Here is a 26880-nt window from a genome sequence, read left to right on the forward strand (position 1 = left end):
CGTTCAAATTTCAATATCCAGCTGACCAAACCTATTTTTTCTTATCTGAATTTTGATGCATTAACTATATTAAATAGCACTACGCGAATACTATGTTCCGATCCTTACGTACCACACACCACATCACGAAATGCTGAAGCCGCTAGGAATGCTATCAACCTTAAAGAAGCGTTATTCACAGAAAATAATTCAAGATTCCGTCAAGCTAGCGTGTCAAACTAATTAAAAATACAAAGATCAGACATTCAACAAATTAATGGAAGTGTGACGAGTATCACCCGAGATAGAAGTAATTTTTGTACGGAAATTGGCCTTCTATTTCGACATAGGTAGTTCGCAATAGATTCTCAGCCCACAACACACATATTAGGCGACTAGACTCATGGAATAACAGCAAATCACGATTCTAGCCCCAAGTTTAAGTAAACGTTTCCAATGTTTAAAAATGTTAAATTGATGGTTAGTCCCAAATGCACATTTCGTATAATTTGAAGTTGTAAACATTTGTAAATTATTGTAGGCAACTAACTTCGCAAGGACATGAAGGAGCCACATACTTATTTTATTTTTTATTTCATGCTTCATCCATACCCTACACTCTCCGTAACACCACCCAACGCTACGATCTAGTTGACGACCATGTCCCTTCGCAGGTAATTACTTAAAATTACGAGTTTCTATCGCGCAACGTTCTGCTACAGCTGATTATACTGTAACTAACACTTCAACGCTTACAGCGGGAAGAACATTTGCAAGGATTTTAGCATACCGGCCTGCCACCGGTCCATGTGCTCTGCCGCCACAGGGGCGGGTAGATTGATCGAGCGTCCATGAGAGGGAATGGACGCGGAGCGGAAAATCCGGAGCAAAACAAAAATGCAATGACGGATCCTAAAAAAAAACAGCGATTGCCGGTTCCCTCTCTCCCTCTCTCCACCACACACCGCTAGTTGCATGGGTGCTGCTACAACAGGCGGCCCAAAAATGATGAGCACACGGCGAGACGAGAATCGAGCAGTTTGCGACCAGCATCTATCCGGCAAATGGGCAGCCGAGTGAGCCAAAGTGGGTGGGTGGGTGGTTGTATGGTAGGTTAGTTAGTTGAAAACGTGTGTGGAGAGAACGAACGAAACTGATTGTGCGAGAGAGTAAAATAGGAGGCAGCCTAGGACAAAAATAAGTGAAACTTGTAGGAAAGCAGGAGGAAAAAAATATGCACTCTTCGTCTGAAAATAGTAGCCGGAAGGTATGTTTAGGTGTTAGTACTCGCTGTGAATGAACAGCGTTTGATTATCATGTAGGTCATTGAACATCGCGGCCCACCGTCGTACGTACTATCGATTAGCAGGAAGATCGGTTGAGATGCATTCAGCGTTGAATAATTAACTGTGTGGTACTCACCGTTCCGTCGGGCGTCAAAAAACCGTGGAAATCGTTGGTCGTACTTTTCCTAGGACTTGTGCCTTTTTGAGGGCTGGCAGAATTCGAACGTCCACGACCACGACCGCGTCCACGGCCTCCCCGGCTACCTCGTCCTCCCCGGCTACCTCGCCCACCACCCCGACGACCTCTCCCACCACCCCGACCCCGTCGAATCGGGGTCGACAAGGATGGATCTGCCAATGGAGACAATAGACTTCCTTCGCCATCTTCAAGTAGAAATTGGTTGTAAATAAATAAAACGTTATTGATTAGACTTATACAGGAATGCTGATCTGCTGACTTACCGAGTTTAGGTGGCACTGATCTAGAGCCTCTGCCAGATCTGGAACCCCGTCCACGACCTCGTCCGCGGCCTCTTCCTCGGGGTCTGTATTAAATAGATGAAAAGAAATGGTCGTTTTCAATGAATCAGTCAAGCAAACTTAAGAGACAGCGTTGGAGACAGTCACCACAAGAGATGACACATTTTACCGCCGAATACCCCGATATGGGACCTTCACTGGTGACTAACCGTTACTACGATTGCGTTTTACTTTACTGATATTCCATCCACGCTACTGCTTCTACTACTACTTGTTGTAGTATATGAGTTTACTTTCTGTCGATTTTACGCTTCAATGCAGAAATCTAAGTGGGGACATAACAATCAGCTGATACAAGTAAGCGTCACTACACTGTTTGGGTTGCATTGAGGGTCTGGTACGGTAGAAACGCTGAGATACAACATGTTGAGTAGTGTGGCGTTTAAGTAGGAGAACAATTATCACAGAAAATTAATGGGAGGGTTTGCTTCCCTCGAAATCTCGTGTTCTTACAGATAGGAAAGGAGAAATGGTTGGGCTAAATGATAAATTGGATGTTTTGAAATATTAATTCTTTATTTCATTCATGTTTATCCATCTTTATTTCTATTGTTTTCAAACTGTCGTCAATTTCAAAGGAGACTAAAGTGCTAATTGCGGACACATAAGAAAGGTGCCACGATGAACAATTTGTCAAAGCGCTTCGATATACACCCCGCCTATGAAATCAATTATTAACAAATTCAGGGAACACTGTTCATGATCGAGGATCTAGCGGGAAGAGAAAGAAAACCAGGACCGGCTAACCCAAATTTGGACCGAAAGGTAGTCAAACTCATCAAACGGAAGAAATCGATATCGATTAGTGATTTGGCGAAAAAGGCTGGAACAAGTGTGGGAATGATCCAAAGGATCCTAATGCGTCACAACATGAGGACATATAAGAAGCAGAAAATATCGAAACAAAGTGCTAAGCAAAAATCTAGAACAAAAACCAGAACCAGGAAGCTATATAACTGGATTTTGCAACTACCGTCCTCGTGTATTTTGATGGATAATGAAACATATGTGAAAGAGGATTTCAGGACGCTTCCAGGACTGCAATTTTATACGAAGGTGAGGATGTTACTGACCTCGAGAAGTCGATCCAATTGGAAAAATTTGAACAAAAAGATCTTGTGTGGCAGGCAATTTGTTCGTGTGGCTTAAAATCACAAATTTTCCACATCAAAGGAACCTTAAACCGGAGAACCCAGAATAGTCTACCGAATCATTTTAATTTGAAATGATTTTTACTCTAAACTTATGAAATACTGGTTTGTTATAGTTTTTGAGTATTTTGTTCAGTTTTTGGGTACAAAAACTACAAAAAACCGAAATTTGACTTTACCTTATTTTTACGAAGCTTCGTAGTGGTTATTTTTATAAAACAAATAAATCTCAGATTTGAGCAAGAGTAATAAATTACAAGCGAGTTTTTATTTTCCTTTAGAGTGGGATGTGCTAAATTTACTTTTAAGAGTTTGTTTATATTAAATACATTTTTTTGTGAAACTCGTTGGTATTATGTCAAATTATTTTAAGCTAAAATTCGCAACTTTTTTTTTATTGTTCAATATTCCAACGTGTTAAAATGGATGAAACATTTTGTACATTGATAAAGCACTGAAATAAAGTTTAAAGGTTTTCAGAATCTTTTATTCTAGTTGGACACAAATTATACGAATTTTGGTTACTCGAATTTTACAGTACATTGAATACTTTGTATAATACCAATTAACAATGAGTATCTTTCCAGAATTAGGTTAAACAAACTTTTGAATGAAAAACATTGACATCAATAATTTAATGTGGGTGAACATGCAGGTTATCAAAGTCACCCTGGAATACGAAAACGGACTTCAACTTGAAATCATTTTTGAAAAAATAGCTGTAAGCGGACAATTTTAGGTAAAACCACCCAATCTTGTTCTCCGTACATCATTACATGGTTTAAAAATATTAAACTAGAAAAAAATGTGTTGCGTCTAAAAATATGCAATGATTACTTCGAAAAGTGTCACCCCGGTTTACGGAACCACAAATGCTGATGTTTACCGTACTGAGTGTTTGTTCCTAATTCCCAAATTGTTTTGTGATTATTAGAAATATGCTTATAACTAATTTTCGATACAGTACTCAATGCCCAAACCCACCGATTAGCCGAATTAAGATCACCTCATCAGTAGCTTATAAAAAGAACTCGATCCGCCAAAAGACAATGCCTGAAATTGGGTGAAAAAATTGCGTCTCTAATATACCTTGCCCTCATAAGAAACAGCTAACATATCCAAGATCAAGAGCCGACAACTAGCAGGACTCAGTTATATCATCAACAAAGCAAATTGATTAATTCGCTTGTAGGTAGGAATAAACATCCCCCAACCAGTCATTAAGAGATCTGCACCAATCAGATGCCAGTCGAAGGCCACAGGCCCAGCGCCGACCCAACCAATCTCGACAATAAAAATAATACTTGTGCTAGGCCCTAACCCTCTGAAAGCTAGTGATTTAAAGGAAACAAAGGCCTTCGAATTTGTTGGATGACCGCATATGTTTTTGGCCCTTCTGGTAGACCATAAACTCGAATTAAATTACTGTCTTGATTTCACAATCTTTAATACCGCTTCTCCCGTTACTGTTTAGGATACAGCGCTCCATTGTTATATTTTTGCCTGTGAATGTCAAAGTAGATTTTGCGTAGAACAAACAGCAATGATTACTCTTCGACGAATCCTCTATAAATTTCAGAAAGAGATCTCGTAGAATAAACTGCCCAGAAAAAAAACTTTTTAAAACTCAATCGACCCGTCCTTAAATCGATTCCTAGTTCCACTGCTCCAAATTGGACTAGTTTTGCTACCCAGTTTCCCTTCTCAACTCTTTGTTGTTGACTTTTCAAAATGTTCCATAAGACGAGTTATTCGGGAAGTGGAAGAATTGCTGAAAGTGCAGATGAAGCTCAATATGGCAGAAGTTAACACCCTACAACTGCATTATATTCTACATCAAGTGCTAATTATGTTCAAGGACATGACCCAAGCATATTCATTAATTTCGCGGAAAAATATGCAGCACCCCACTGAATGCGGCAACATTAGAATCAGCATCCCAGTACATATTGACAATGACTCTATAGAAGATCGCTTACATGATTTATCCTTGCGCGGGTATACCCCATTAGGCATAAATACGTTAGGCATACGGACGTTTGGCATACGTACGTTAGGCATAAAGATCCTAACATAATGGACGACGGCATTAATTATCATGTATCACTCAAAGGAACTTGCTTTTTTGCGGTAATGGCCTAAAGTGGCAAGAGCGTGAATGTTTGAACATCTTTTGGTGTCGTAGACTTGCTCTAGAAGCTGATGGTTGTGCTGTAGAAATCTTTACTACTGAAGTAATCTTCACTCAAATAAAAAAAACAACCCGAATGCTTGGCATGCGAAAACTCAATTTGCGTTAATTTCTCGACGTGCAACTAATAAATCGCACATGATTTAAATAGGCTCAGCACTCTTGTGTAAAATTTATCTCATTTATATTAAGGTATTAATAACGCACATTAATTTAGTTTAGTTCTTACATACATGCGTGGTGTAATTGTGCCAGAAGAAAATATATGGCTTGAAAAAACAGCTGATAAAAGAATGATGCATTTTATTATTCATTCAACGAAGATTCGAATATTGCTGCTTCTATATCGGTTATATTCCACATTATTCGGTTCAATAATTATATTCTTGAGGCCATCAGTTATAAGGAAACAGTCTGATACGAGGGAGATTTTTTTTATGCACGGTGACGAATTACCAAAACAAAAAAGGTATCGTCACAAACATAACATTCGTAGCCTAATGCTGATATTGTCCATAACACTGCAAGTTTTCATGAGTTCCAAAACTCAATGTTCATTATTTTGCTTTATTTTTCAATATTTGGATACAATTGTATTGGTAATACATCAACAGGCTAGAAATATGCTTGAACCAAAACTGTTCAATTAAATCAGTGGTTTTCAACCGGGGGTAAATTAGACTATTGTAGGGGGTGAATTATGCGGGATAAATTTAAACTGGTTATTCTAACATTTCCGACGGATATTTGTCTTTACAATTGCTTCAGTGTGTCAAAAATTGCTTGCTGATAGTGCACAGGAACAGGATTCTAATTGGAAAATTCTAGACCAACATGTGAAAAAGGTGTAAATGCAAATAAAAGTTTCTGTTTATTTTCTCTTCCTTCAATTACTCGACCGCTTTTACCTTTGCTGCTTAATACTTAGCATAATATGAGGCGAAATCAGAGTCTTTCGTTATATATTGAAAAAATTGTTGGGAAGTTTTATGATGAAGCCATAATAATCGAAAGAGAAAGTAAACACAGTGAGGCTCTCATTTGCACTTACGCCCTTTTCACGTGTTGGTCTAGAATTATGGTTTTCATCCGATTGAAAATCATTTTTTCTGATGGTGAGCAATTTTTAGAAAGGGGTGCATCATGGGGATTAATATTGGAAGAAAAAGATTGAAAACCACTGAATTCAATGAAGAAAGCTCCAATTCAACCACGGAAAAAATAGAAAAAATCTATACTTGTAAGAGATAAACAATTCGCATGGGTATGGTATTTTTTATTTTGCAGCTAAAGCTATACGAAGACATAGCGTAGTTTTTTTCTAACCGGAAACAAGCGTAAGGTTGAAATTTCTTCAATAAAGAAGGCTTTGCGTGTATTTTTATATTTCAGTAAATTAGGCCAATCGTCAATTATGCCTAATGTCCATTATGCCTAACATACTTATGCTTAAGAAATTTATGGCTAACATTGCGCACCTACAAATTGCAGAAGTCTTTAAATCGTAACGAACAGCAAAATACGGTGGGAAAGTCACGGGCCCGAAAATTGTACACCTTGACGAAGCCTCATTGTCTCATCATGGATGATGAGATTTACGTCGAGGCGGACTTCCGGAGCTACTGTTCTTTACCGTCAAGCACAAGTTTGATGTTTCGGAGGAAGTAAGGAAGCAGAAACTTTTAAAGTTTGCCAATACATACATAATTTGGCAAGCGATTTGCTCATGTGGTAGATGGAGTGCGCCATTCATGACTACCGGGAAAGTAAACGAGGAGATCTACATCAATGAGTGTCTACAGAAACGTCTGCTTCCTCTGTTGAAGCAACCTGAGGGCCCAACGATCTTCTGACCGGATCTAGCTTCGTGTCACTATTCAAATGTTGCCCTATACAGCAGAGACACGGTTGACAAAATGGGAACTTTAACAAAACATACCTTTAGCAAACAAATTATACGGCAATCAAATTATTCATCCAATGAAGAATTTAATCAACGAATCATTTTGAACCTTAAATAAGGAAGTAACGTGGACAACCGTACCGACCGTTTCAGTTCAAAGGGGGTTTGATAAATCGTTGGGTTTGACTTGACAAAGATGGTTTGGAGTAACATTACTCCTTTGGTCTTCCTGAGATGGGACAGAGGCATTTAGATCCTTTAGGCATTTAATCGCTCTCTTTTAGAGGGTGGGAAGCTGTGAAAATATTCAACATTAGTCCGTAGAAGACATAGCCTCATAAACTTGGCTGGCTGACGAAATCGAGTCGAAAAGCTGACAAAATTGGGGTTGATAAAAACGGGTTTTCACTGCAGTGGTACGAAGTCAATGGGGTCATTTCCGTACACAAGGGTGTTCAAGAAATAAGAACTGTGAAAAATAAGAGTTGATAGGCATGGTCGTCAAAGGGTGAATACTTCAGTGTTCACAAGCTCCTAACTCATGCCTTCCCTTGCGTCTATTGATGACAAAAGATCTATAGGCCAACGGCAATGGGTGAATGATAAGTTGTAAACGAACATGGGCACTATGACCCTATCGCTGGCAGAACTAAAAACCTATCGCAGGTGTCATAAACCCAACAAGGCGGCCTTCGGACACGACAGGTGGCTGGTACAGGCTCAATAAGCTACCCGCAAAATTCCACGTAACGAACAATCAGGAAGAAAATATCGATAGAAACAATTGAAAATTTGGAACCAAGACCTGCAAATCGGCTGGCTTCCTGGGTTTCGAGCGAATTCTACTCGATGGAAAAGTAGAAAAGTAGAAACCGAGTGGTTTCATTCTACCAGAGTGGCGGCACAACAAACAATTTTTTTATTTCTATTTACGAGACTTTAAACAGGTTTTCATTCGTCATGTACGAGATGAGAAATGGGTTTCATAGTGTAGGGAAAGGTGTGCCAACGCGTGATCAAGTGGCAGGAGATCATCAAAAAGATGTGAACAGTGAGGATTAGACTGCCCAGAAAAATGATGAATTTTTGAAAACTCAATCGGCCCACCCCTGAGTCGATTCCTAGTCCCACCAGTAGTACTTGCACCAAATTTGAAGCAAATCGGACAAGTCTTACTACCGGACCAACGTGCCTGAAGTTTGTATGGAATTTTTCAACAATTTACATGGAAAAAACTCCCTAGTTCGTATTTTCGCCACTAGGTGGCACAGTATGCATCGTATTATCACAGTAAGTGAAAATAAGAAAGATAATTTAATTGTCTACAACTTTGTCGAAGACTGCTAGTAAATCCGGCTTTGTTAAAAGAAGTTATTAAACTTTTAACGAAGTGATGTCTGAGTCAGTTTCCCATGGGGCCTAGCAGTGCATGGTTGTGTATCAGTACTCGAGTCCCGCGAACTATACATTTTTGTGAAATAATGGTTAGATTTATCTGAATAGTATGTTTACAATAATTGTATTAAATAATGCGGGCTATGCTTTGGTCAGAAAATTTTAGTTCTACCTGTGACCGCATAGAGGGCGCCACCACTAACTTTTCATAGAAGAGAGATAGAGTATCAAGATGTTCGGATGAAATACTGAAAAATACCTGCTCTATAACTTTGTAGACGACACCAAATTTCTATCTCTCTCCGTTGAAAAGTTAGTGTTGGCGCCCTCTATGCGGTAACAGGAGGAACTAAAATTTTCTAACCAAAGCATGACTCGTATTATTTACTATAATTCTTGTAAACATACCATTGAGCTAAACCTAACGATTATTTCACAAAAATGTTTAGTTCGTGTGACTCGAGTACTGATACACGACCATGCACTGTTAGGCCCCATGCAAAACTGACTGACATCACTTCGTTAAAAGTTTAATAACTTCTTTTAACAAAGCCGGATTTACTAGCAGTCTTTGACAAAGTTGTAGACAATTAAAATATCTTTCTTATTTTCACTTTCTGTGATAATACGATGCATACAGTGCCACCTAGTGGCGAAAATGCGAGCTGGTGGGTTTTCTCCATGTAAATAGTCGAAAATTCCCATACAAACTTCAGTCACGTTGGTCCGGTAGTTAGACTTGTCCGATTTGCTTTAAATTTGGTGCAAGTACTCCTGGTGGGACTAGGAATCGACTCAGAGGTGGGCCGATAGGGGTCATTTTTTTCCTGTCACTCTAGTGAGGATCATAGGCCGTTTCTTCAACTACAGCATCATAAACGAGCATTGCCCTCATCAACATTATAGTGCAGGAGTGCTCCACTAAGGGATTTCGAAAATCAAAAAGTAGATTTTATCGGAAGATAAAAAGGGTGATACGCTGGTTTGTTGAAACTACTGAACAATCATATTGCTGAATGCCACCTATGAGGTGTTTTCCCAAAACCTTTGTCGCCGCGTATCACTGTTAGCAAGGGAGTTTGTGGGGTAATGTCAAGCAGATTGTACTGGTGCACGCATCACTACGGATCAAATCCAGCAAAAATATCGCAAATGTTGATAGATTACAAAATCAGCTATGGTATATCATTACAAGAATCCGGGCTGAAAGGACTGATCAAAACGACGATAGATGGAGTGACAACGGCCTATTTTGTGTACTGTTCAAAATCGCTTTGGAAGGTATGATAAGAAGAGCGAGAATTGACTGCAGTGGCGCAATTTTCCAGGAGTCTGCTCAGTTTACGCCGCCGAATGGTGAAGATATACATCTGACTGAAGGTTGAAGCAAACCGAATTGAACTGGCCATAAATGTGCCAAAGCAAAATATATAAGAGCAAGAGGTTCTAGGAACGCGCTTCCCACCGCGTATGTCGATTGATAGCGATGATATCGAGATGGTTGATGAGTTCGTGTATTGGGCTCACTGGTGACCGCCGATGCACAGTGGTCCAGGAAGCGAAATTAGCGGGAAACAATTGTTAACGCATCCATCTTTAGGTTTAGAGATTTGGTGTCTTAGTAACATTTATTGTGCGTGACAAACTGCATCTTTTGGCTGAAACGGTTTTAGGGTGGTCCTTAAAATGTCAAAGTTGTAGATATTATTTCAAATTATAGTTCAGAGAGAATGATACTTTCTTCTGCAATATTCTAGAACAATTAATTCTGAGCAACTTTGTTGAAGATACTAACTTTGTATCACAAACCGTTTTCATTTTATAGTGAGTTGCATATCATAACTTAGGGTGTCTCTCAAAAAAGCAGTTTTTTCCGTACAGTTTTTTAATATGATTTTTCTCACAAAAGTACTCTTCAGTGTACTTTTAGAGCATGATTAGAGACAACTTTTGCTGAAGAAAGAAAAATTTTATGTTATCTGGTTCAAAAGTTATACTTAATTTTCACTTAAAAATATGCCCTTTTCAAATGTCGATATCTCAAAAGGGGGCAAACGAAAATTGATAATTTTGATTGCATTTGAAAGTCTGTACTTTTGCCTACAATATATTGAAAAATTGGAGAACGCTTTTTTGTCTTTCTGAAATAAATCAAGTTTAAGTAAAAGCATTTTTGCGTATAATACTACAGCGCTCATATTAAAAAATATTTGTTTTGCGCGGATTCTGTGAATTATTGTCAATACTTTTCAAGGATCACATACATTTGCAGGCTTTTCATATTGCAAATAGGGTGATGACCCTATTTTGGGCTCACTCGTTAGGGTGGCGCACTCTATCATTAATTACTCGACCTATGTACAGTCGTTGAAATGCATATAAATTATGATCAATGCGTTAGGGTCAATATATTTGCTTTATTCCTGAGAACCAGTATATTAAATAACTTGTACGCGAGTGCAATAGAAACTAGAATCGCTTTCCTCTTACTTCCACCCTACCATACCACCAACAAACATAATGGAGCTATCAAAAATGCAAATATACACTGAAGTCTTTTTAGGCGGTTTTTTATGCGCGCATCCCCTACATAAAGAAGCCTAAGTGTACAGTATGTAAAATAATTAAAGACACCCTCGTTCTCTTCTATTTAATCCCATTACCACTACTAGACTGCCACACTTTATTACGACGACTAACTCATTCCGTTTTTTATTTGTTGGCTGTGAAACAGTAAATCAAAAATTTTAAAAGAATGCTCGTCGTACAATACAACAAACCTTTCCTATATATTTTTATTTTTACATTTGTAAACATATAAAAGATCCACGGCTCCGTTAAGCTACCGCTATGAGCCGTGTCAAATAAACGAATTATAAAAAAACCTTTCCTATGACCAAAACTACTGAAACGATAAAGGGGTGTCTTTAATTTTTTACATACTGTATATAGGAATTGTTGCATTCGCGCAATTCTCTGTTTTCATCTTCGTCGATGAATCTTTGATCATACCCATTAATTTTTGTAGTAGAAGATTAGTTTGATGATTTGAAAACCACAATAAGCGCGTCTTTTAAAGATTACTGCTAATGTGTGTAATACTGGAAATCGTTACCAAACATCTTAGCTGCAATGAGTCGAACTCTCATCAGTTTCCCATTTGATAATCAAAATCATGCTTAGTTTCTGGGTTTCAGTATTGCACTTGATGTACTCAATTAAGCGCTTTGCAGAGTGGTCTACCAAATCTACGACAGTCGTTTTAAAGTACTTGAATGATTCTCTTATTTCATGTAAAAATATTAAAAACTATGTTGAATAATTTGTTGCGTTTATATAACAGAAGGATATCAGATTTTTGTTTACTTGAACAATACTGTTATATGAAGGTCAATTTTGTTTTTTGGTTTGAGGTTAGTAGATTGCAGATCTTGATACTGCTACGTGCTGAAACCGTTCCTGCAAATGAACGAAATCGATTATAAATTTGTGTAGATTTTGGGAAATCTTGGCAATAATTGGAAGCAAATCATAGGTCAAGTCATTGGTGATTGGTGGTCTTCACCCTATCTGCATTATGAAAAGCCTGCAAATGTATGTGATCCTTGAAAAGCCTTTATAAGAATTCACAGAATCAGCGTAAAACAAATATTTTTTAATATGAGCGCTGTAGGATTATACGCAAAAATGCTGTTACTTAAATTTGATTTATTTCAGAAAGACAAAAAAGCGTTCTCCAATTTTTCAACAAAATTGTAGGCAAAAGTACAGACTTTCAAATTCAATCAAAATTATCAATTTTCGTTTGCCCCCTTTTGAGATATCGACATTTGAAAAAGGCGTATTTTTAAGTGAAAATTAAGTATAACTTTTGAACCGGACAAGATAAAATTTTTATTTCTTCAGCAAAAGTTGCCTCTAATCATGCTCTAAAAGTACACTGAAGAGTACTTTTGTGAGAAAAATCATATTAAAAAACTGTACGGAAAAAAACTGCTTTTTTGAGAGACACCCTAAGTTATGATATGCAACTCACTATAAAATGAAAACGGTTTGAGATACAAAGTTAGTATCTTCAACAAAGTTGCTCAGAATTAATTGTTCTAGAATATTGCAGAAGAAAGTATCATTCTCTCTGAACTATAATTTGAAATAATATCTACAACTTTGACATTTTAAGGACCACCCTAAAACCGTTTCAGCCAAAAGATGCAGTTTGTCACGCACAATAAATGTTACTAAGACACCAAATCTCTAAACCTCAAGATGAATGCGTTAACAATTGTTTCCCGCTAATTTCGCTTCCTGGACCACTGTGCGATGGCAGCAGCAGCGAAATGCAGATTTTCCTAGCAGATAATCGTGCTTACTTTGGACTTCGAAAAACCCTGCGGACGAACAAAGTACGCGTCCGCACGAAATTAACCAACTAATGCTCTACCGCCACGAAACCTGGACAATGCTGGCGGAGAACTAACGAGCTCTTAGTGTTTTCGAATGAAAGGTGTTGCTAACGATCTACGGTGGGATTCAGATGGAAGACTGACTGTGCAGACGTCAGAATGGTGAACAACAATCTGCTAAAGATGGTTCCCAAAACGAATCCGACAGCTGAGAGGAGGAGAGGTGCACAGCGAACAAGACGGATCGACAAAGTTGAAGCGGACCTGAAGAGTCTTCGTGTCCGGCGAGGCTGTCGACAAACAGCCATGGGCCCAGTGAACTGGGGACGACTTCTTGATACATTAAAATCATCACCGCCTTAATCTGATTGATACGATAAGGTAAGTAAGATATGCGTCGAGATTTGAGAAAGGGAGATGTATACGAGGTAGACTAAAAACATGTAAGGCGAAATATAGAAGCTGACAGATGTGTAAGCGGTATGGTATGAAAAATCAACGATAAAGATGTGAGATGCGAAATAAGAGCTAAGAAGTGAGGAACAGTAAAGGTGTTCCGTAAGAAGTTTTGAGAAAAAGACTCAAAACATTGGAGTTCTTAAATTTAATATAAGCTGTTGAACGACAAATATGGCTGTGAAATTTACGTCTCAAAACTCATTGAATTCATGTTAATACAAGAAAAATACAGCTTATGCTTCAAACTGAAAGTGACTCACTGTCGGACCAAGTAATTCTTGAACGGTTTGCTTGAAGCCATTAAACATCACACTTGGAGGTACAATTTTGTGTTAAAACAACGTTGGCTCAGTAAAGGGTTAAGCTGGATTCTAATCTTAATATATATCGTTTACATCATCGTTGTTTCGCAGAAACCGTACTCAGTGCAATCAAAAGGTTTGCTGAACTAAAAAATTATAATCCAAACGTTTGAGTGCATTTCATTGACATTTAAACTGAATAATCCCATGGAGATGATAAAACTTTTACCAAAGCGGTTCAATGCATTATCTCTTGTGCGCTGTATAGTATATATAGAAAAAAAGAGATACTCACCTCGGTGTTATCGGCTCTATCGGTATGCTTCCATCTGGCAATTTCACCTCCGTTCCATTGAATGGTTCCTGGGACGGAACGGAGGGAATCTCTCCAGTTTGCGAAGTGGTGGTGGTGGTGGTGATCGTGGAGGTTTCCGGGACAGAGACAACAGGTGTCGTCTCCACCGCCGTTTGCGGAGAAGCTTTAATCTCCAACCGGGACGGTGTCAGTGGTTTCAGCAGCACTCGTGGTGAAATATCGTTCGACATTTCCAGATTGGTCATGGGAGGCAATTCGGACGAGCTCGTACTACCGTTAGTTTCAACTGCTAGTTCGACCTTCGGAGATGATTCATTTGCGGGTTTTGGTGGTTCTACTATAGCCTTAGGTACCACATTTATTCGTTTCGGTCTTCCACGGGGTCGTTTCGCTGGAATAGGAACATCCTCCGACTCCAGTTTACCTTCGTCCAAACCGGAATCTTTATCGGGAGGTTTGAATACTAAGGTCTCCTTGGGTGGCGTTGGATGTCCGGCTCCGCTCCGTGTGTTCATGCGAACCTTTGGTGGAATGACAATTGGGGAAGTAACAGTTGTCGTGACGGCGGGAGCAGTTGTAACTGTGCTGATACTGGAAGGAACACTGAAGCTGCTACTGTTACTATTGCTTGAGGTTCCATTTTTATCGACCATCGTCAGCTGATCATCGATTATCATGCAGTCCGAACTGGAACCTCCGTCGTTCTCGAGCATCAGCACACTGGTAATGTTAGATTCGGCTGGGAGCGGATGGGAAATGTTAGCTGGCTGTCGTCGAAGTAGTAAGGAAGCTGGAATTGCCTGTAGGGCAGCTGTACGTCGGGGACGAGATTCGGAATCGGGCTGTGGTGATTGGCTGACCAGCATTCGTTGACGTTTCGCTTTAGTTAAAATTTCTTTCAACTTATTGCCGGTTCCGGGGGGTGTTTGGTGACTTACCGGCGTTCCTTGGACGAGCGGTGGTGGACCGGGTTTTACTTTCGCAATTTCAATCAGTGGAGGAGGTTTGGGGATTGGGGATTCTTCGGCTTCAGGACGTTCCGACGTATCGTCCACGGTATCGGATTTGCTGTCATCGTCTATTACAATGACGTCATTTTCCGAGTTAGATGCTTTGCGAGGTTCATCAGCGCTAGATTGATGGTTGGACATTAATTTGAACTTTTTGCTTTCCGGTGCTTCGATGGATTCCATTTGTGTTCCTGAAATCTGTCTTTTTAGTTCGTTTGAAGCCTCTTCGGCTTTGCTGGTCGGATCTATTTTCTCAACAACGACGGCACACGTTGCAGTGGTGGGGGTTGTAGTGCACCACATTCCCTTGTTAATCTTAAGAATTACTCGCGGTGAGTCGGAACCAGAATCTAGCAATTTTGAGTTCACTGCTACCTCAAGTGGTTGTTTGGTTTTATTGTAAGTGACATCACTATTGGACAGTTCAATCATCGCGTCGGACTTTAGCGCGGGTTTCAGCATATTCCTAGGTGCTTCCAGATCTATACATTTCATATTGGGGACTGCTTTGTTGGTGATTTTGGAAATAAAAATCGGCTCGGGTTCCTCGATTTCGAGATTGACGGTGAACTGTCGTTCCTGCTCTATCTCCTGCAGCCGCGATGAAACCACTGGTTTCTGTGGCAGGGGTGGAATCGGTTTGATGTTCAGCTTGGTCACTACCGGTATCGTGGAGATGGATGTTGTTGTGGTTGCTGCTGTCGAGATGGTGTTGAAACCGGTAATAAGTTGCGGTAGAGAAGTAATGACAGAATCGCCCTCTTTGGGAACTTTAATGGTTAGCTTGGGTACTACCGACGGTGAATGGATGACCGAGCTGGGAGCCGATGAGGATGATGAGATGGGGGAAGATTCTAACGAGTTAATACTGGTTTCACTTGAGCAGCTGTCTTCGGAGGCTGCAACCGGTTTCGGTGGCATCGGTTTGATGGTAAGTTTGGGAATAGGGACTTCTGAGGGATCGCGTGGTACCGCGGGTGGAGGTTTCGGGATGGGTTTGATAGTAAGTTTTGGAATCGTCGACGTTACGCTCGAATGTTGATCACTTGGTGATGCCGGTGGAGGTGAAGCCAGCTTCGGCGAGAAACTGCTACTGGTGGATGAGACTACTGAAGCATCGCTCGTGTTTAGCGAGTTGGTTTTGATGGTTAGTTTCGGCAGTGGTGGTTCCGGAATGGGCTTTATTGTTAATTTTACCCCTTCGGAACTAGTTAGCACGGGACCAGTTGCAGAAGAACCGGAGCCACCGCTCGAGCTTGGTGCCACCGTTGGTTCCAGTATTGCTTTGATGTGTATCTTGGGAATTGCTGGAGGAGTCGACGAAGAATCATCCTCTTTGGTCACCCGGTTATTGTGGTGAGAATGGTGGTGGTGGTGATGATGATGACTGCTATGGTGATGATGATTATCCTTCTTTATTGTTAGCTTAGGAACCATCGGAGGCGAGCTGGAAGAATTCTGCGCCGCGGGACCGGATATTTCATTGCTGCTGATTCCGGAGGCTCCCGCTACCAAATTGCTATGGTTAACGCCGCGAATCGTTAGCTTAGGCACAATGTGTGGCTCAGTTCCGTCTGCTGTCGAACTGTCCTGAGGAGGATTTTTTATGTGCAATTTAGGAATGATTTGCATTTGTTCTGTTCCGACGGACGTATGAGCGCCACCGCCGGATTCTTCAGGGTTCACGATCGGTTTAATGGTAAGCTTCGGTATGCTGTTGATAGGAAGAGCATCCACATCTTGCGGAGATTTCAATGGTTTAATGGTGATCTTTGGGGAGCTGGGTTGCTGGTCTGACGCGGATCCCAAATTCGGTGGTAGTTTAATTATCGTCCGAATCGGTTCCCTGTTCAAGTTGATCTTTAATGGTTCCACTTTCCGACTTTCTTCCGAGAGACCCATCTCTTCACGATTGTGATTTTCCTCTTTCGGAGATTCTTTTGACGCCGGTCGCGCTATACAATTGGGCAGCAAGACGTTGTTATTAGCAGTCTTTCCATCAAGAGCGTCTGTAATTTTTTGCTTTAGCAGCACTGCACTATCGTTATTATTTCCAATTTTATTACTAGCCTCGTTCCCTGTTTCCACCAATCCGTCACGTTTCTGTGCTACGTCTGGCGGGGGAGTTGACGAAATCTCTATTATCTCAAGTTCGTTGTCAAACTCCTTATCAATTATCTTCTGCTTCTCTTGGTGCTGTTGCTCTTTGCTCTGGCAGTTGATGAGAGTCGATTCCTGCTCCCGTTTCGAGGAACCACCCATCACAATCACACTAGTAGACCCGTTCTGCTCCGGGTCACCATTCTCCTGCTCGTCGTCTTCTTCGGAAACGACAATTACTTCGTTCTGCTGTTGTTGATCCTTCCGGAAAATTTCCTCTACAGTTTCTACAGGTGATGATGTTCCAGCTTCCAGTACATTTGCACTGTTCATCTTTGTCACTTCCAGCTGTTTTCGGTGTTGGTCGTTGTCGCTGTTGCTGCTGCTAGTGGTGATGAGGGTCCCGTTGGTTGCACTATGATGACGGACATTCTCAGCGACAGCCGGCGGACAAGTATCGACCATTCTTTTCAGTCTGTTCTGACCGCATTTCGTGTCTCATCTAGTCTATATATTTTTTTCATACGTTGTTTACCTTTTGCTGGTGCTTTTGTTATAATTTTTCGCGCACTGTTTCGCACTTATTTTTACTTTTTGACGTCGAAAACTGCATCACTTTCCAGATTGAACACTATTCTTCACACAAAACTCCAAATCACTTCCATAGCATTAGGTCTCACTAAATGGGGGAAAAATGGTTGTAAAATTGTAATAATATTGATTCGCTTCTTGTCGAGCCACTTTACGAACATCATCATCAATCGAGTGAAGAGATATGTATAAACACACACAACATTTTGTACAATAAAATATGGAAAGCAGTGGCCACGGAACTTCCCCCCTCGGGGAGGGGAACCGCAGAGGCAGAGATCATTCGTCGTCGCGGTCGCGGTCAGCAATGCGATAATCGTAGAACTCGAATCGGAAAAACTCGTCAAAAGAACCATCCAACTGCTACCATCAGCAGCAGAACAGTTGCGACGGGCTGAACAGACCGTAGTCGCACAGCGTAGAGCCAGATCAAAAGCAAGCAGGGCAGCTCGACTAAATGGCATTGCATGGCCTCACAAACACCAGGTACCGTAGCAGGCTGGTGTAGTTGTGCATCGTTGTTCGGATTTCGAGCAATCAGCAGTCATTCGTTGGCAGTGTACGATGGTTCACTGGTCGTGCGCAATGTGGGACTATCTGTACTTTTAATGGACATAATTTGTGAGAGCACAATTTTTTGTTACACATGAAATTTAGAGAATTTTAGAGCAGAATTTTTGAATTTTTGCGTCTTCTCAAATAGTGTTTCATAATGTTCATGCTGTCTTCCTAAGAACTGGATAATTATGCCAACGACGTTTGTTATGCTATGTGCTGTTTTTGCTATTTTCCGATGCAGCTGAAGTCAAAGATACACATCCGACCCTTTTTCAGAAATTTTAAGTTGTAGAATATTACAGCGACCGAAAATAAGTCGCAAGGATAGAACATGCTTCGCAAAACCCGTTTTAAACATTAAAATATAAAAATCGGAAATAAACTTCAACCATAAAAGTCGGACAGCTATCCTTCAGCACAAGAATCGCTTAAAAAGTTTTCACCCATAAAACTCGGCAAGGATGAACCTCCAGTATAAAAATAATTTTAAAATAAATTAATCGCTCGTAGGAGCATCCGTATATCTTGATGTTCAAGATTAAAAGTCGGCTAACGAAAACAACTTTGTAAGAATCGGATGGCCATATTCGATTATCCGTAACTCGATTATCCGTAGAAAATGATTCGATTATCCGTAGTCCGAAGAAATTGTGTCAATTTTCTGCATATTATGTTTTCAAAAGCTACATTACATGTCTATTATTGCAATTGATACCAACTACAGTTTCTGAAAGAATAAATCTAGAGAAACTTTTCAATAGGACGTAAGTAACAATGAGAGATTTTCTTTGGGGTCTTTCTCTTCTGTTCATTACTCGGCCATTTCAACATTTACTACTCTACTCTTTGCATAATATTGTAGTAAAAACCGTCGGCTTTCGATATGTGCTGGAAAATTAGTACAAAGTGTTGTAATGACGTCGTAATAAACGAAAGAGAAAGTAAACAAAGAGAGGCTCTCAATGTTACTTACGTCCTATTGAAAATTTTCTCTAGAAATATTTCCTAAAAAATTATGAAATCTTCATAGAAATACAGAAGTTTTACTTAATTAGCATATACTTTTGAATTCGATGCGATGACTTACATATTTTCGTACACCAATCGACTACAACTGATACTAGCTACAATTTTTGGAAAGCAAGAATTTTATGTTCTCACAAAATATTCACAAAAATACGTAGAAATACAGAAATTTCTACAGTTCTTTATTGGACCAACGTTGGGCGACGCCCAGCAGACCGTTCAGCAGGCGTCCATTGCTGGATTTGTGTTTAATGGTTTTGAAACAAATTCCTGGGCTTCTCAGTGGAATCTAGCATGTTGCTTCTCTTAGAGGATTCCCAAAGTTTTGTTGTTGTATACAAACCAGTGGTGCGTAATTTCAAATTCAGTTGTTATTTCTGTCTGAATGAACCGAAACATAAGTATATTAATCCAAACTTAATCGAACACAATACTGTTACAGTACTGCTGATTAATTTTTATGAAGATCTAACACACGGTGTGGAAAAAACCGCTTTTTTCGTTTTTGCCCCTTTTCTGTTCAACCTTAGCATAAAATAAGTTGGCTAACTTATTACATGTCTTAGTTTCACTTTATAGAATGTAAAGCAATCGATATTCGCCCATAAGTCAAACATTAATGCATGTACCATAGGTCAAACAATGATGCATGTACCTTAGATACTGTTTTTCAACATATAACAAATATATTTCATGAAGAAAAAAAAAAATTCTATTTGATTCGATTATCCGAAGTGAAATTTTTCTGCACCCTACGGATAATCGAATCTGGCCTGTACTATATTTCTCAATATTATCCGAGCCCAGAAAATTGATTTTCCACGTAAAAACAACGAAAATAACGTAGAATAAATCTCACAATATGCCGGACGTTCCAGGGAGTGGCTATATAATGCAGTAAAACATTTTGAGCAGCAGATTACAACCAGTTCTCTGCAATATAATTCCCATCTACGATAAACGACATTTACTGAAGAACATCATATCACCATGGAACCAAAAAAATCTATCATTTTCGTCGACCAAACCATAAAACCAGTACAACACAATGACGGTTGTATTGTTGTAACGAGTACATATATGCCGATAGGTTGTCTGCAATGTTGTATACAAATGGCATTGATATATTAAGTTTAATTTGTTATTGTTTATGTTATAAAATGCATCGTAAATAAATAATGAATATTGAATAAATAATTTCAAAATAAATTCGACGCATTTTATAACCTGGTCCTGGATGCTTGGTCGACTATTAATTCGACACAAATCATCGAATTCATTTTGAAATTATTTATTCAATATTCATTATTTATTTACGATGCATTTTATAACCTAAACAATAGCAAACAAAACTTAGTATATCAATGCTATTTGTATACAACATTGCAGACAACCTATCGGCATATATGTACTCGTTACCTCGTGCATGCTTTTTCACGGCACGGTGATGCATGGCAATAGTGAACATTGATGGCAGAATGGATCAGCATCAGTACAATTAAATGTCGTAGGATCATATGGTGCCATCTACCGGTCATTGCGATGAACATTTATGCATGATAAAGACACTAAGCATACATCTCGGTTCGTTAAACAGTGCCTTTTTGATCAGTTGGTTAGTGTTCTTTTATGACCTGCGCACCGCTCAAACCTAGAAAATCTGTGGAACGATGTGGAAAACACGTCAAGCGAAGAAACCCAAGAATCTGAATGATCTCTGGACCTCAAAAAATTGAATGATCATGGTTTGAAGTTAGAGAGCTTTTGATTCTACTGGAGCGATATTGTACGCTGGTTGAAAGCGTTGCCCGTTGTCTAGAGACCGTCTTCAAGCAAAAATGTTTCCCGACTAAATACTAAACAGCTTTCTGAACCATTAGTCTTGATCTAAATCAAAATTAACAGCAATTTTTAAATGTGTGCTAATTCCATGTCCTGACCCCATTTAACTTCCTTGTTAATTTCATTCATATAATTACAGATTTCGTTCAATACCATGTCATACAATTTATTTTCATGTACCCACTAACAGTGCACTACATGTCTTGAAAGAATTAGTTATTGATCAATTTGGTTTTATTACGTTATCCGTTCTGCAAGTGTTGGGGATATGAGTGTGCTAATTCTGTGTCCACCACTGTAGTTGCACCATAGTAACTGCTCTGATAGACTATCAAATTTCGGATTGATAACGTCACATTCGAAAGTTTTTGCGGTATTCAAAGAAGTCATAGATTTTAAACAAGAGCTTACGGAAAAAGCAGCCATTTCTAATATTGAATCAAGCTGAAATACCTTTAATCCCAAATAAATAAAATATTATGAAGCACTAAATATGCGTTAATTCCTTGCACACGCTTTCGTGGCAAGGAACTAAAAATTCGATTATAATACTGACCTAATAGTGGTACACGTATTATAAATAAGAGGAGCTTCGGGCGTATGACGTTGAAGGTTAAAGCTCCCAAATAAACAAAGAAGAGGAGCTGGCGAACTGGAGAGTAGCCTCGGGGTGTACCAGTAGGTTTCTGTCATTCTAAAATGGATCATTGAAAATCGGTAGAGCTTACATCTACAACATTCCGATTTTAAGTTATTTGCATGGGTGGTTGGACCATATGTAGAACACTAGTTTTCATAATGCCACCCACACGGTCAGTTGGATTTGGAAGGATACAATCCTTCTATCCAATAATTTGTCGCTTTTGAAACTTCGTTACATCCCGAAATAATAAAGCTGATTGGTTCGATTGAATATTTTTCTTTTCGAAAGGACAGCTCATGATAAAAAGAAAAATGCAGAAAATTCTTCGACTTCATTTCCCCTAACAGTTAAACATTCGGCTTTTTGATCTACGGCCTAATGTCCATTCAGAATGTGTATTCGATCTACTGTCCATTTGGTCGAATGATCTTTGGCACAATAGCCGGACACCAGTTCCCACTCTGTAAAGTTCATACCTGTTAACATATTCCTACAATGATACTGTTGTTTCTTCATATTCCTACAATGATTCACACCTTCCACGAACAGACCCCGACAGTTTGTTATCCGTCGAGGAATTGAAGCATTGAACATTGCTATTAGAACAGCGCATCTCTACTAAAACGGTTTGACGCATCGTCATTCTTTGATAAATGCTGTTCCCGGATCACTAAGGCAACGTCCCTCAACTCAAATGAAGAGTAATTAGATTCGTAAGGAGCGGTATGAGCCTAGAATTGCGTCATTTTGTGATTTTGAAGAAGTGCATTTAACGGAACTGTTTTTCGTTTCATCGCTGCCTACTGCATTCTACCAACAGTTGCAACAGCTTGGTCGACGGAGTCTATCTTCTCATCTCACCCAGAGCAAAAACAGAAAACCGCTATAGATGTCAGTGAAGCAGTCAATTATCCCTACAGTGTCAATACGCGGCAACGAGTATAAACAGAATCCAAACTGCGGTCGAATTGTATCTATTGATTTATCAAAATGTTATTCGGGAAGCGGAACAATTACTAAAAGTGCAGATGGAGCTCAAGCTGCCGTAACTGGACACCTTACATGTACACATCAAACAGCTTGCTGATTAAGTTTAAGAGCAATAAACAAACAGTATCATTTGCTTTGCGAAAATAAAATAAATAAAGACGGCACCGTAAAATCAGGAGGCTCTTTGTACGCAGTTCGCTTGGGTTTGATTTCCAACTCTGTTTAGCCAGTTTCTAACGTGCCATAATGGCAGTTAATTTCGTCTTGTTTGTAATGCAATATAATGCCCTTCTTGTGACAATAGTTTTAACGCCCGTTTGACATTAACGCTCCGTTTGAACGTATGTTGGACAATCTTCCGAGGCATTTGTGCAAATCTCACTAAAACGGGACATTGAATCAGACATCCTACCAATTCTGCAATCAGACGTCAACAACCGTTTGATGGCATTGTAAGGGAACACGTATCCGCCGGTTGATGCCAATCGAGCTGACATTTCTTTATACTGAGCAAACTAATTTATTTGACCAACTAGGAAACGAAACCACTGAGTCTTTAATGCGTGTGGGAAATACGCATGGTCTTATTTGAGTGAATGACTTTTGAATTATGTATGAAGGTGGAGAATTGACAATTCGCAAGATCAATTCAAATCTAATTACCAATTTGCGGCAATCATTTCAGCACGAGGAACAAATGTTTTATGGTCATATTTAATGCTTTACTTTTAGTCCATTAACTCATCAGTCAATTATATTGAGCTAAGAACAGGTACGTACTATTTGGAAACGGGGGGTATTTGATTCGTGCATGATGTTAATATCGTTTAGGAATGCAGGATTTATATTTTATATATCGAAACGTTTACTCGAACGAGGTGGAAATTTTCAAGTTACGGGATCTCAATATGCTTGTGATTATACCAATAAGAACCATTTATAATTTCTGCCACGCCATTATGAGGAAGAGTTATGACTAATTGTGACATAAATGGGAGGGGAGCACGTCATGTGCTTTGACGCAATCGGCCGTTTTACGCACGATTGCGCCATATATATAGGAAAATCCATAGAACATGAACACTTTTGCGAGTAGCGGCATAAAAGTGCTACTACAAAACGAAGGAAAAACTAAAAGAACTTGATTCGTTTTAGACCAAGGGGAAAAATAACGTGGTAATGTGACAGTTAGTATTGGGTAATCTTTACGTGACATAATTTATGAATGTTCCTCCATACCACTTTTAAACTCATTGTTTACGGTCCATTTTACATTATCGACCACACTCACGACAGTCGGCTGTCCGGAGTTCAAGTTGTTTTCGATGAAACAATCTCGATATACGATTAGCCAGAGCTTAAACGACTAGAAGATTTACGTATCCCACAGTCAATAAACTATTCAAACATGCACGAACAGATATTCTCAGTCGCATCGCTTGCTTGAAGCGAATCCTAACTAACAACCCACCCACTACTCAATCCTTGGTACTTATGGGAGTGTCACTGAGTCGGGGCCTTCCGTTAAGTAAGTACCACATCAACACTTCCTTTCTCATCCCAAGTTACGGTAAAGATGGTCGTGGCCCGCAATGATGGCTCTCAGGCGAAAACCTCGCTCGGACTGGATCAATTGTTATTCCCAAACAATGCTCCTTAAGTAGTCTGGCTGGAAATGAGAGTCATCAGTCTGCAATCTACGAAGTATACCGTGCTAACGCAACGCAACGCACCGCATGAAATTTTTTGAGTTGAGGCCTGGGTTTGGAAAAGCAGCCTTCGATTTTTTTATGCCAAATGCCTTGAAAATGCATAAAACTTGTAAAATCTCGTGAAAAATTCACGAGATGATACAAGTTTTATGCATTTCAGGACAATTGACATCAAAAAACAAAAAAATCGAAGGTTGCTTTTTTTTGGAAAAAATCTTCGTGGAAATTCAAAAAAAATTTGTTGGACGCCAGATCTCGGCTTTTCATAAAATTCTAAGACATGTGGCATACAAGAACATTAAAAAGGTGCATTTCCAAACTCGTCTTATCCCATCTGAAGGAAAGGCAATTTTTTTGAGACTATACCAGGTCTCGATATGTTTTGACACTCTATGACATTTTGCGTCCATATTTGACCATTTTTTCGGTTGAAATTCCCCGGTTGAACAAATCGTAAAATTAGACGAGATAATCGGAAAGACATTACCGATCGGTATAACTTTTTTATAGAACGTAAAAACTTCAACTGGTTCAATTCTGACCACCATTACTCCCACCGTGCTACATTCACCGTTTCCGTTGCTGGTACGATGCTTGTGTATGTGCTACCGTTGCGAGGTTTTCGTTAGAACAGTCATCGTCAAAGCAAGCGAACAAACGTATGCACTGACACAAATGTGTTCCGCTTTTGCTGTGTTGATTGAAAATGGCCCGCTTTTTCTTCGCATCGCACTAACACTAGGTACTGCACCTTAGCTGATTTGCTTTTTGTTTTTTTTTTTTTTTTTTTCCTTCGACTTTATTTGGTTGGCTCGGGAGCCTTTCGGTGTTAATGAGCCGGAGCTTTGCTTTTTGTTGTTCGCGGTTTACATTAAATTTTATGCTACCGATGTTTTTCGTGGAGCCCCCATGACACGCAAGAGTTTTCTGAACTTCCTGTCGACTGGCTATACAAGTACTGTCCCCAGTTATTATTGAATATTGGAACTGGTAGTGGAACAGGTATTAAACGATTCATATGTAACATCATCAAAAACGAATTGCTACGGAAGCCAGTTAATTTGACATTTCGTCAAGACGATCCAATCTCATACGGTCGTCAAAAGTTTAACATGACCTACTACTGCCTTGAGCCTACAGGATGAGTATAGGACAAGCAGTTCCTACTGGAATAAGGAATCTTTGAGGCACGATTGTATAACGACTGTCTTATAAGATTCAGAACCATCGAACTCCCTTATAATCCTTATTCAGGGAACTACTGTCTATACAAGTAACTTTCTAGAATAGACTATAGACAAAAACTATCTTCATATTAATTTTATGTCTACCATGTTGAAATCAAATTCGTCCGTTAAAACATTTCAGTAAATTTCCGAATTTTTCGAGATCGAATATTCTTCATTCCAAAGGATTCATATCCTTTGTTAACGTCAAACAAATTAACCGGCTGACTGCGACCGACGACTTGGAACGAACGTTTTCACTACAAAGATTCGAGCTGTTACACCGCTGCTCGACGATTGCGTTGACTGTCTGCTCGAACCACATCACGAACGAACGAGGGCAATGAAATTTTTCCATTTTTCTGCAGCCACGGCATAGCTAGCACACTTCTCGTTTCTCTCTCGCTCGCTGCAGCAGCACTAACCGCGGGTTCTCTTTCGTTCGTATCCAACACTACTTTTGTGCTTCTGGCTGCTTTGCTTTCTGCTCATTTGATAATGGGAAAATGCCAAATAATGCTGTTGATAATCAAAACAATTCGCGTGCGGACACAACAGTCCATGGTCTATTGCGGAATTCTGCTCACTGTTCTGCATTAAAACACGTTTAGCTTCTTTTTCCTTAAAACTTCACACACGACTTTGCTTCCATTTTATGCAACCGAGCAAGAGAGGAAAAAAAAAGAAACACCTAACCTCTTCCCATGTACGTTTTTTCCCTATTTTTCGTTGACACTAGATACAACAGCAGTACTATAGCGGTGCTAAACTTTTTCACGTATATATCAACATTTTCACTGCTGAAATAATCGCATCGAAAAATTTCCAACCGAAAAAAAATACACTCCACTGCGATCAGATCATCAGCCTGAAGCCAACAGCGGCACTTTACTTCTGCTTTTTCTTGATGCTCGCCTTGCTGCTCACGGCAGCCGCCTCTTTCCAACGCAGCGCGAAAGGCGACCAGCACAAAACGTTCTCTCTCTATCCCACTCACATGAACCGTCCTGCTGCTGTGGATGTGAATTTCACTAGGGAAAATGGAAATCGTCTACTTTTCCAACCACGATTTTCACCTTCTAAAGCACATCAACCGTACGCGAAAATAGCCACAAAGTGGGCAACGAGGGTGGATGCGACTTTGCCACACGTTTCAACTGAACGGACACACCAAAGTGAGCTAAAAATTTCCAGAAACTTGAGCCAAGCTGCTCCACACGATTGTTGGCTTTAGTCTAGCGCACACACAAAACACTA

At 39.7% G+C, this 26880-nt stretch overlaps 1 protein-coding gene across 7 annotated transcripts in view; it reads right to left on the minus strand.

Annotated features, from left to right (window-relative positions):
• The window catches only part of LOC131685914 (supporter of activation of yellow protein), a 71670-nt gene extending 44790 nt beyond the window's left edge, over positions 1 to 26880 (minus strand). Inside the window, exons 1-4 of one of the 7 annotated variants that reach the window (XM_058969939.1) lie at positions 26700 to 26880; positions 13905 to 17714; positions 1728 to 1810; positions 1402 to 1649 (exon numbers count right to left, since the gene is read on the minus strand). In XM_058969939.1, coding sequence (XP_058825922.1) covers positions 1402 to 1649; positions 1728 to 1810; positions 13905 to 17500 — 3927 coding nt within the window. In that variant the 5' untranslated portion in view covers positions 17501 to 17714; positions 26700 to 26880. Of the gene's footprint in view, positions 1 to 1401; positions 1650 to 1727; positions 1811 to 13904; positions 17715 to 17785; positions 17978 to 26048; positions 26204 to 26319; positions 26459 to 26515 lie in introns of those variants that run through there. The other 6 variants (XM_058969941.1, XM_058969940.1, XM_058969943.1 and 3 more) reach the window with 6 other exon arrangements.

The sequence above is a fragment of the Topomyia yanbarensis genome, chromosome 2 (assembly GCF_030247195.1).
Source record: "Topomyia yanbarensis strain Yona2022 chromosome 2, ASM3024719v1, whole genome shotgun sequence".
In the NCBI taxonomy this organism is placed as follows: Eukaryota; Metazoa; Arthropoda; class Insecta; order Diptera; family Culicidae; genus Topomyia; species Topomyia yanbarensis.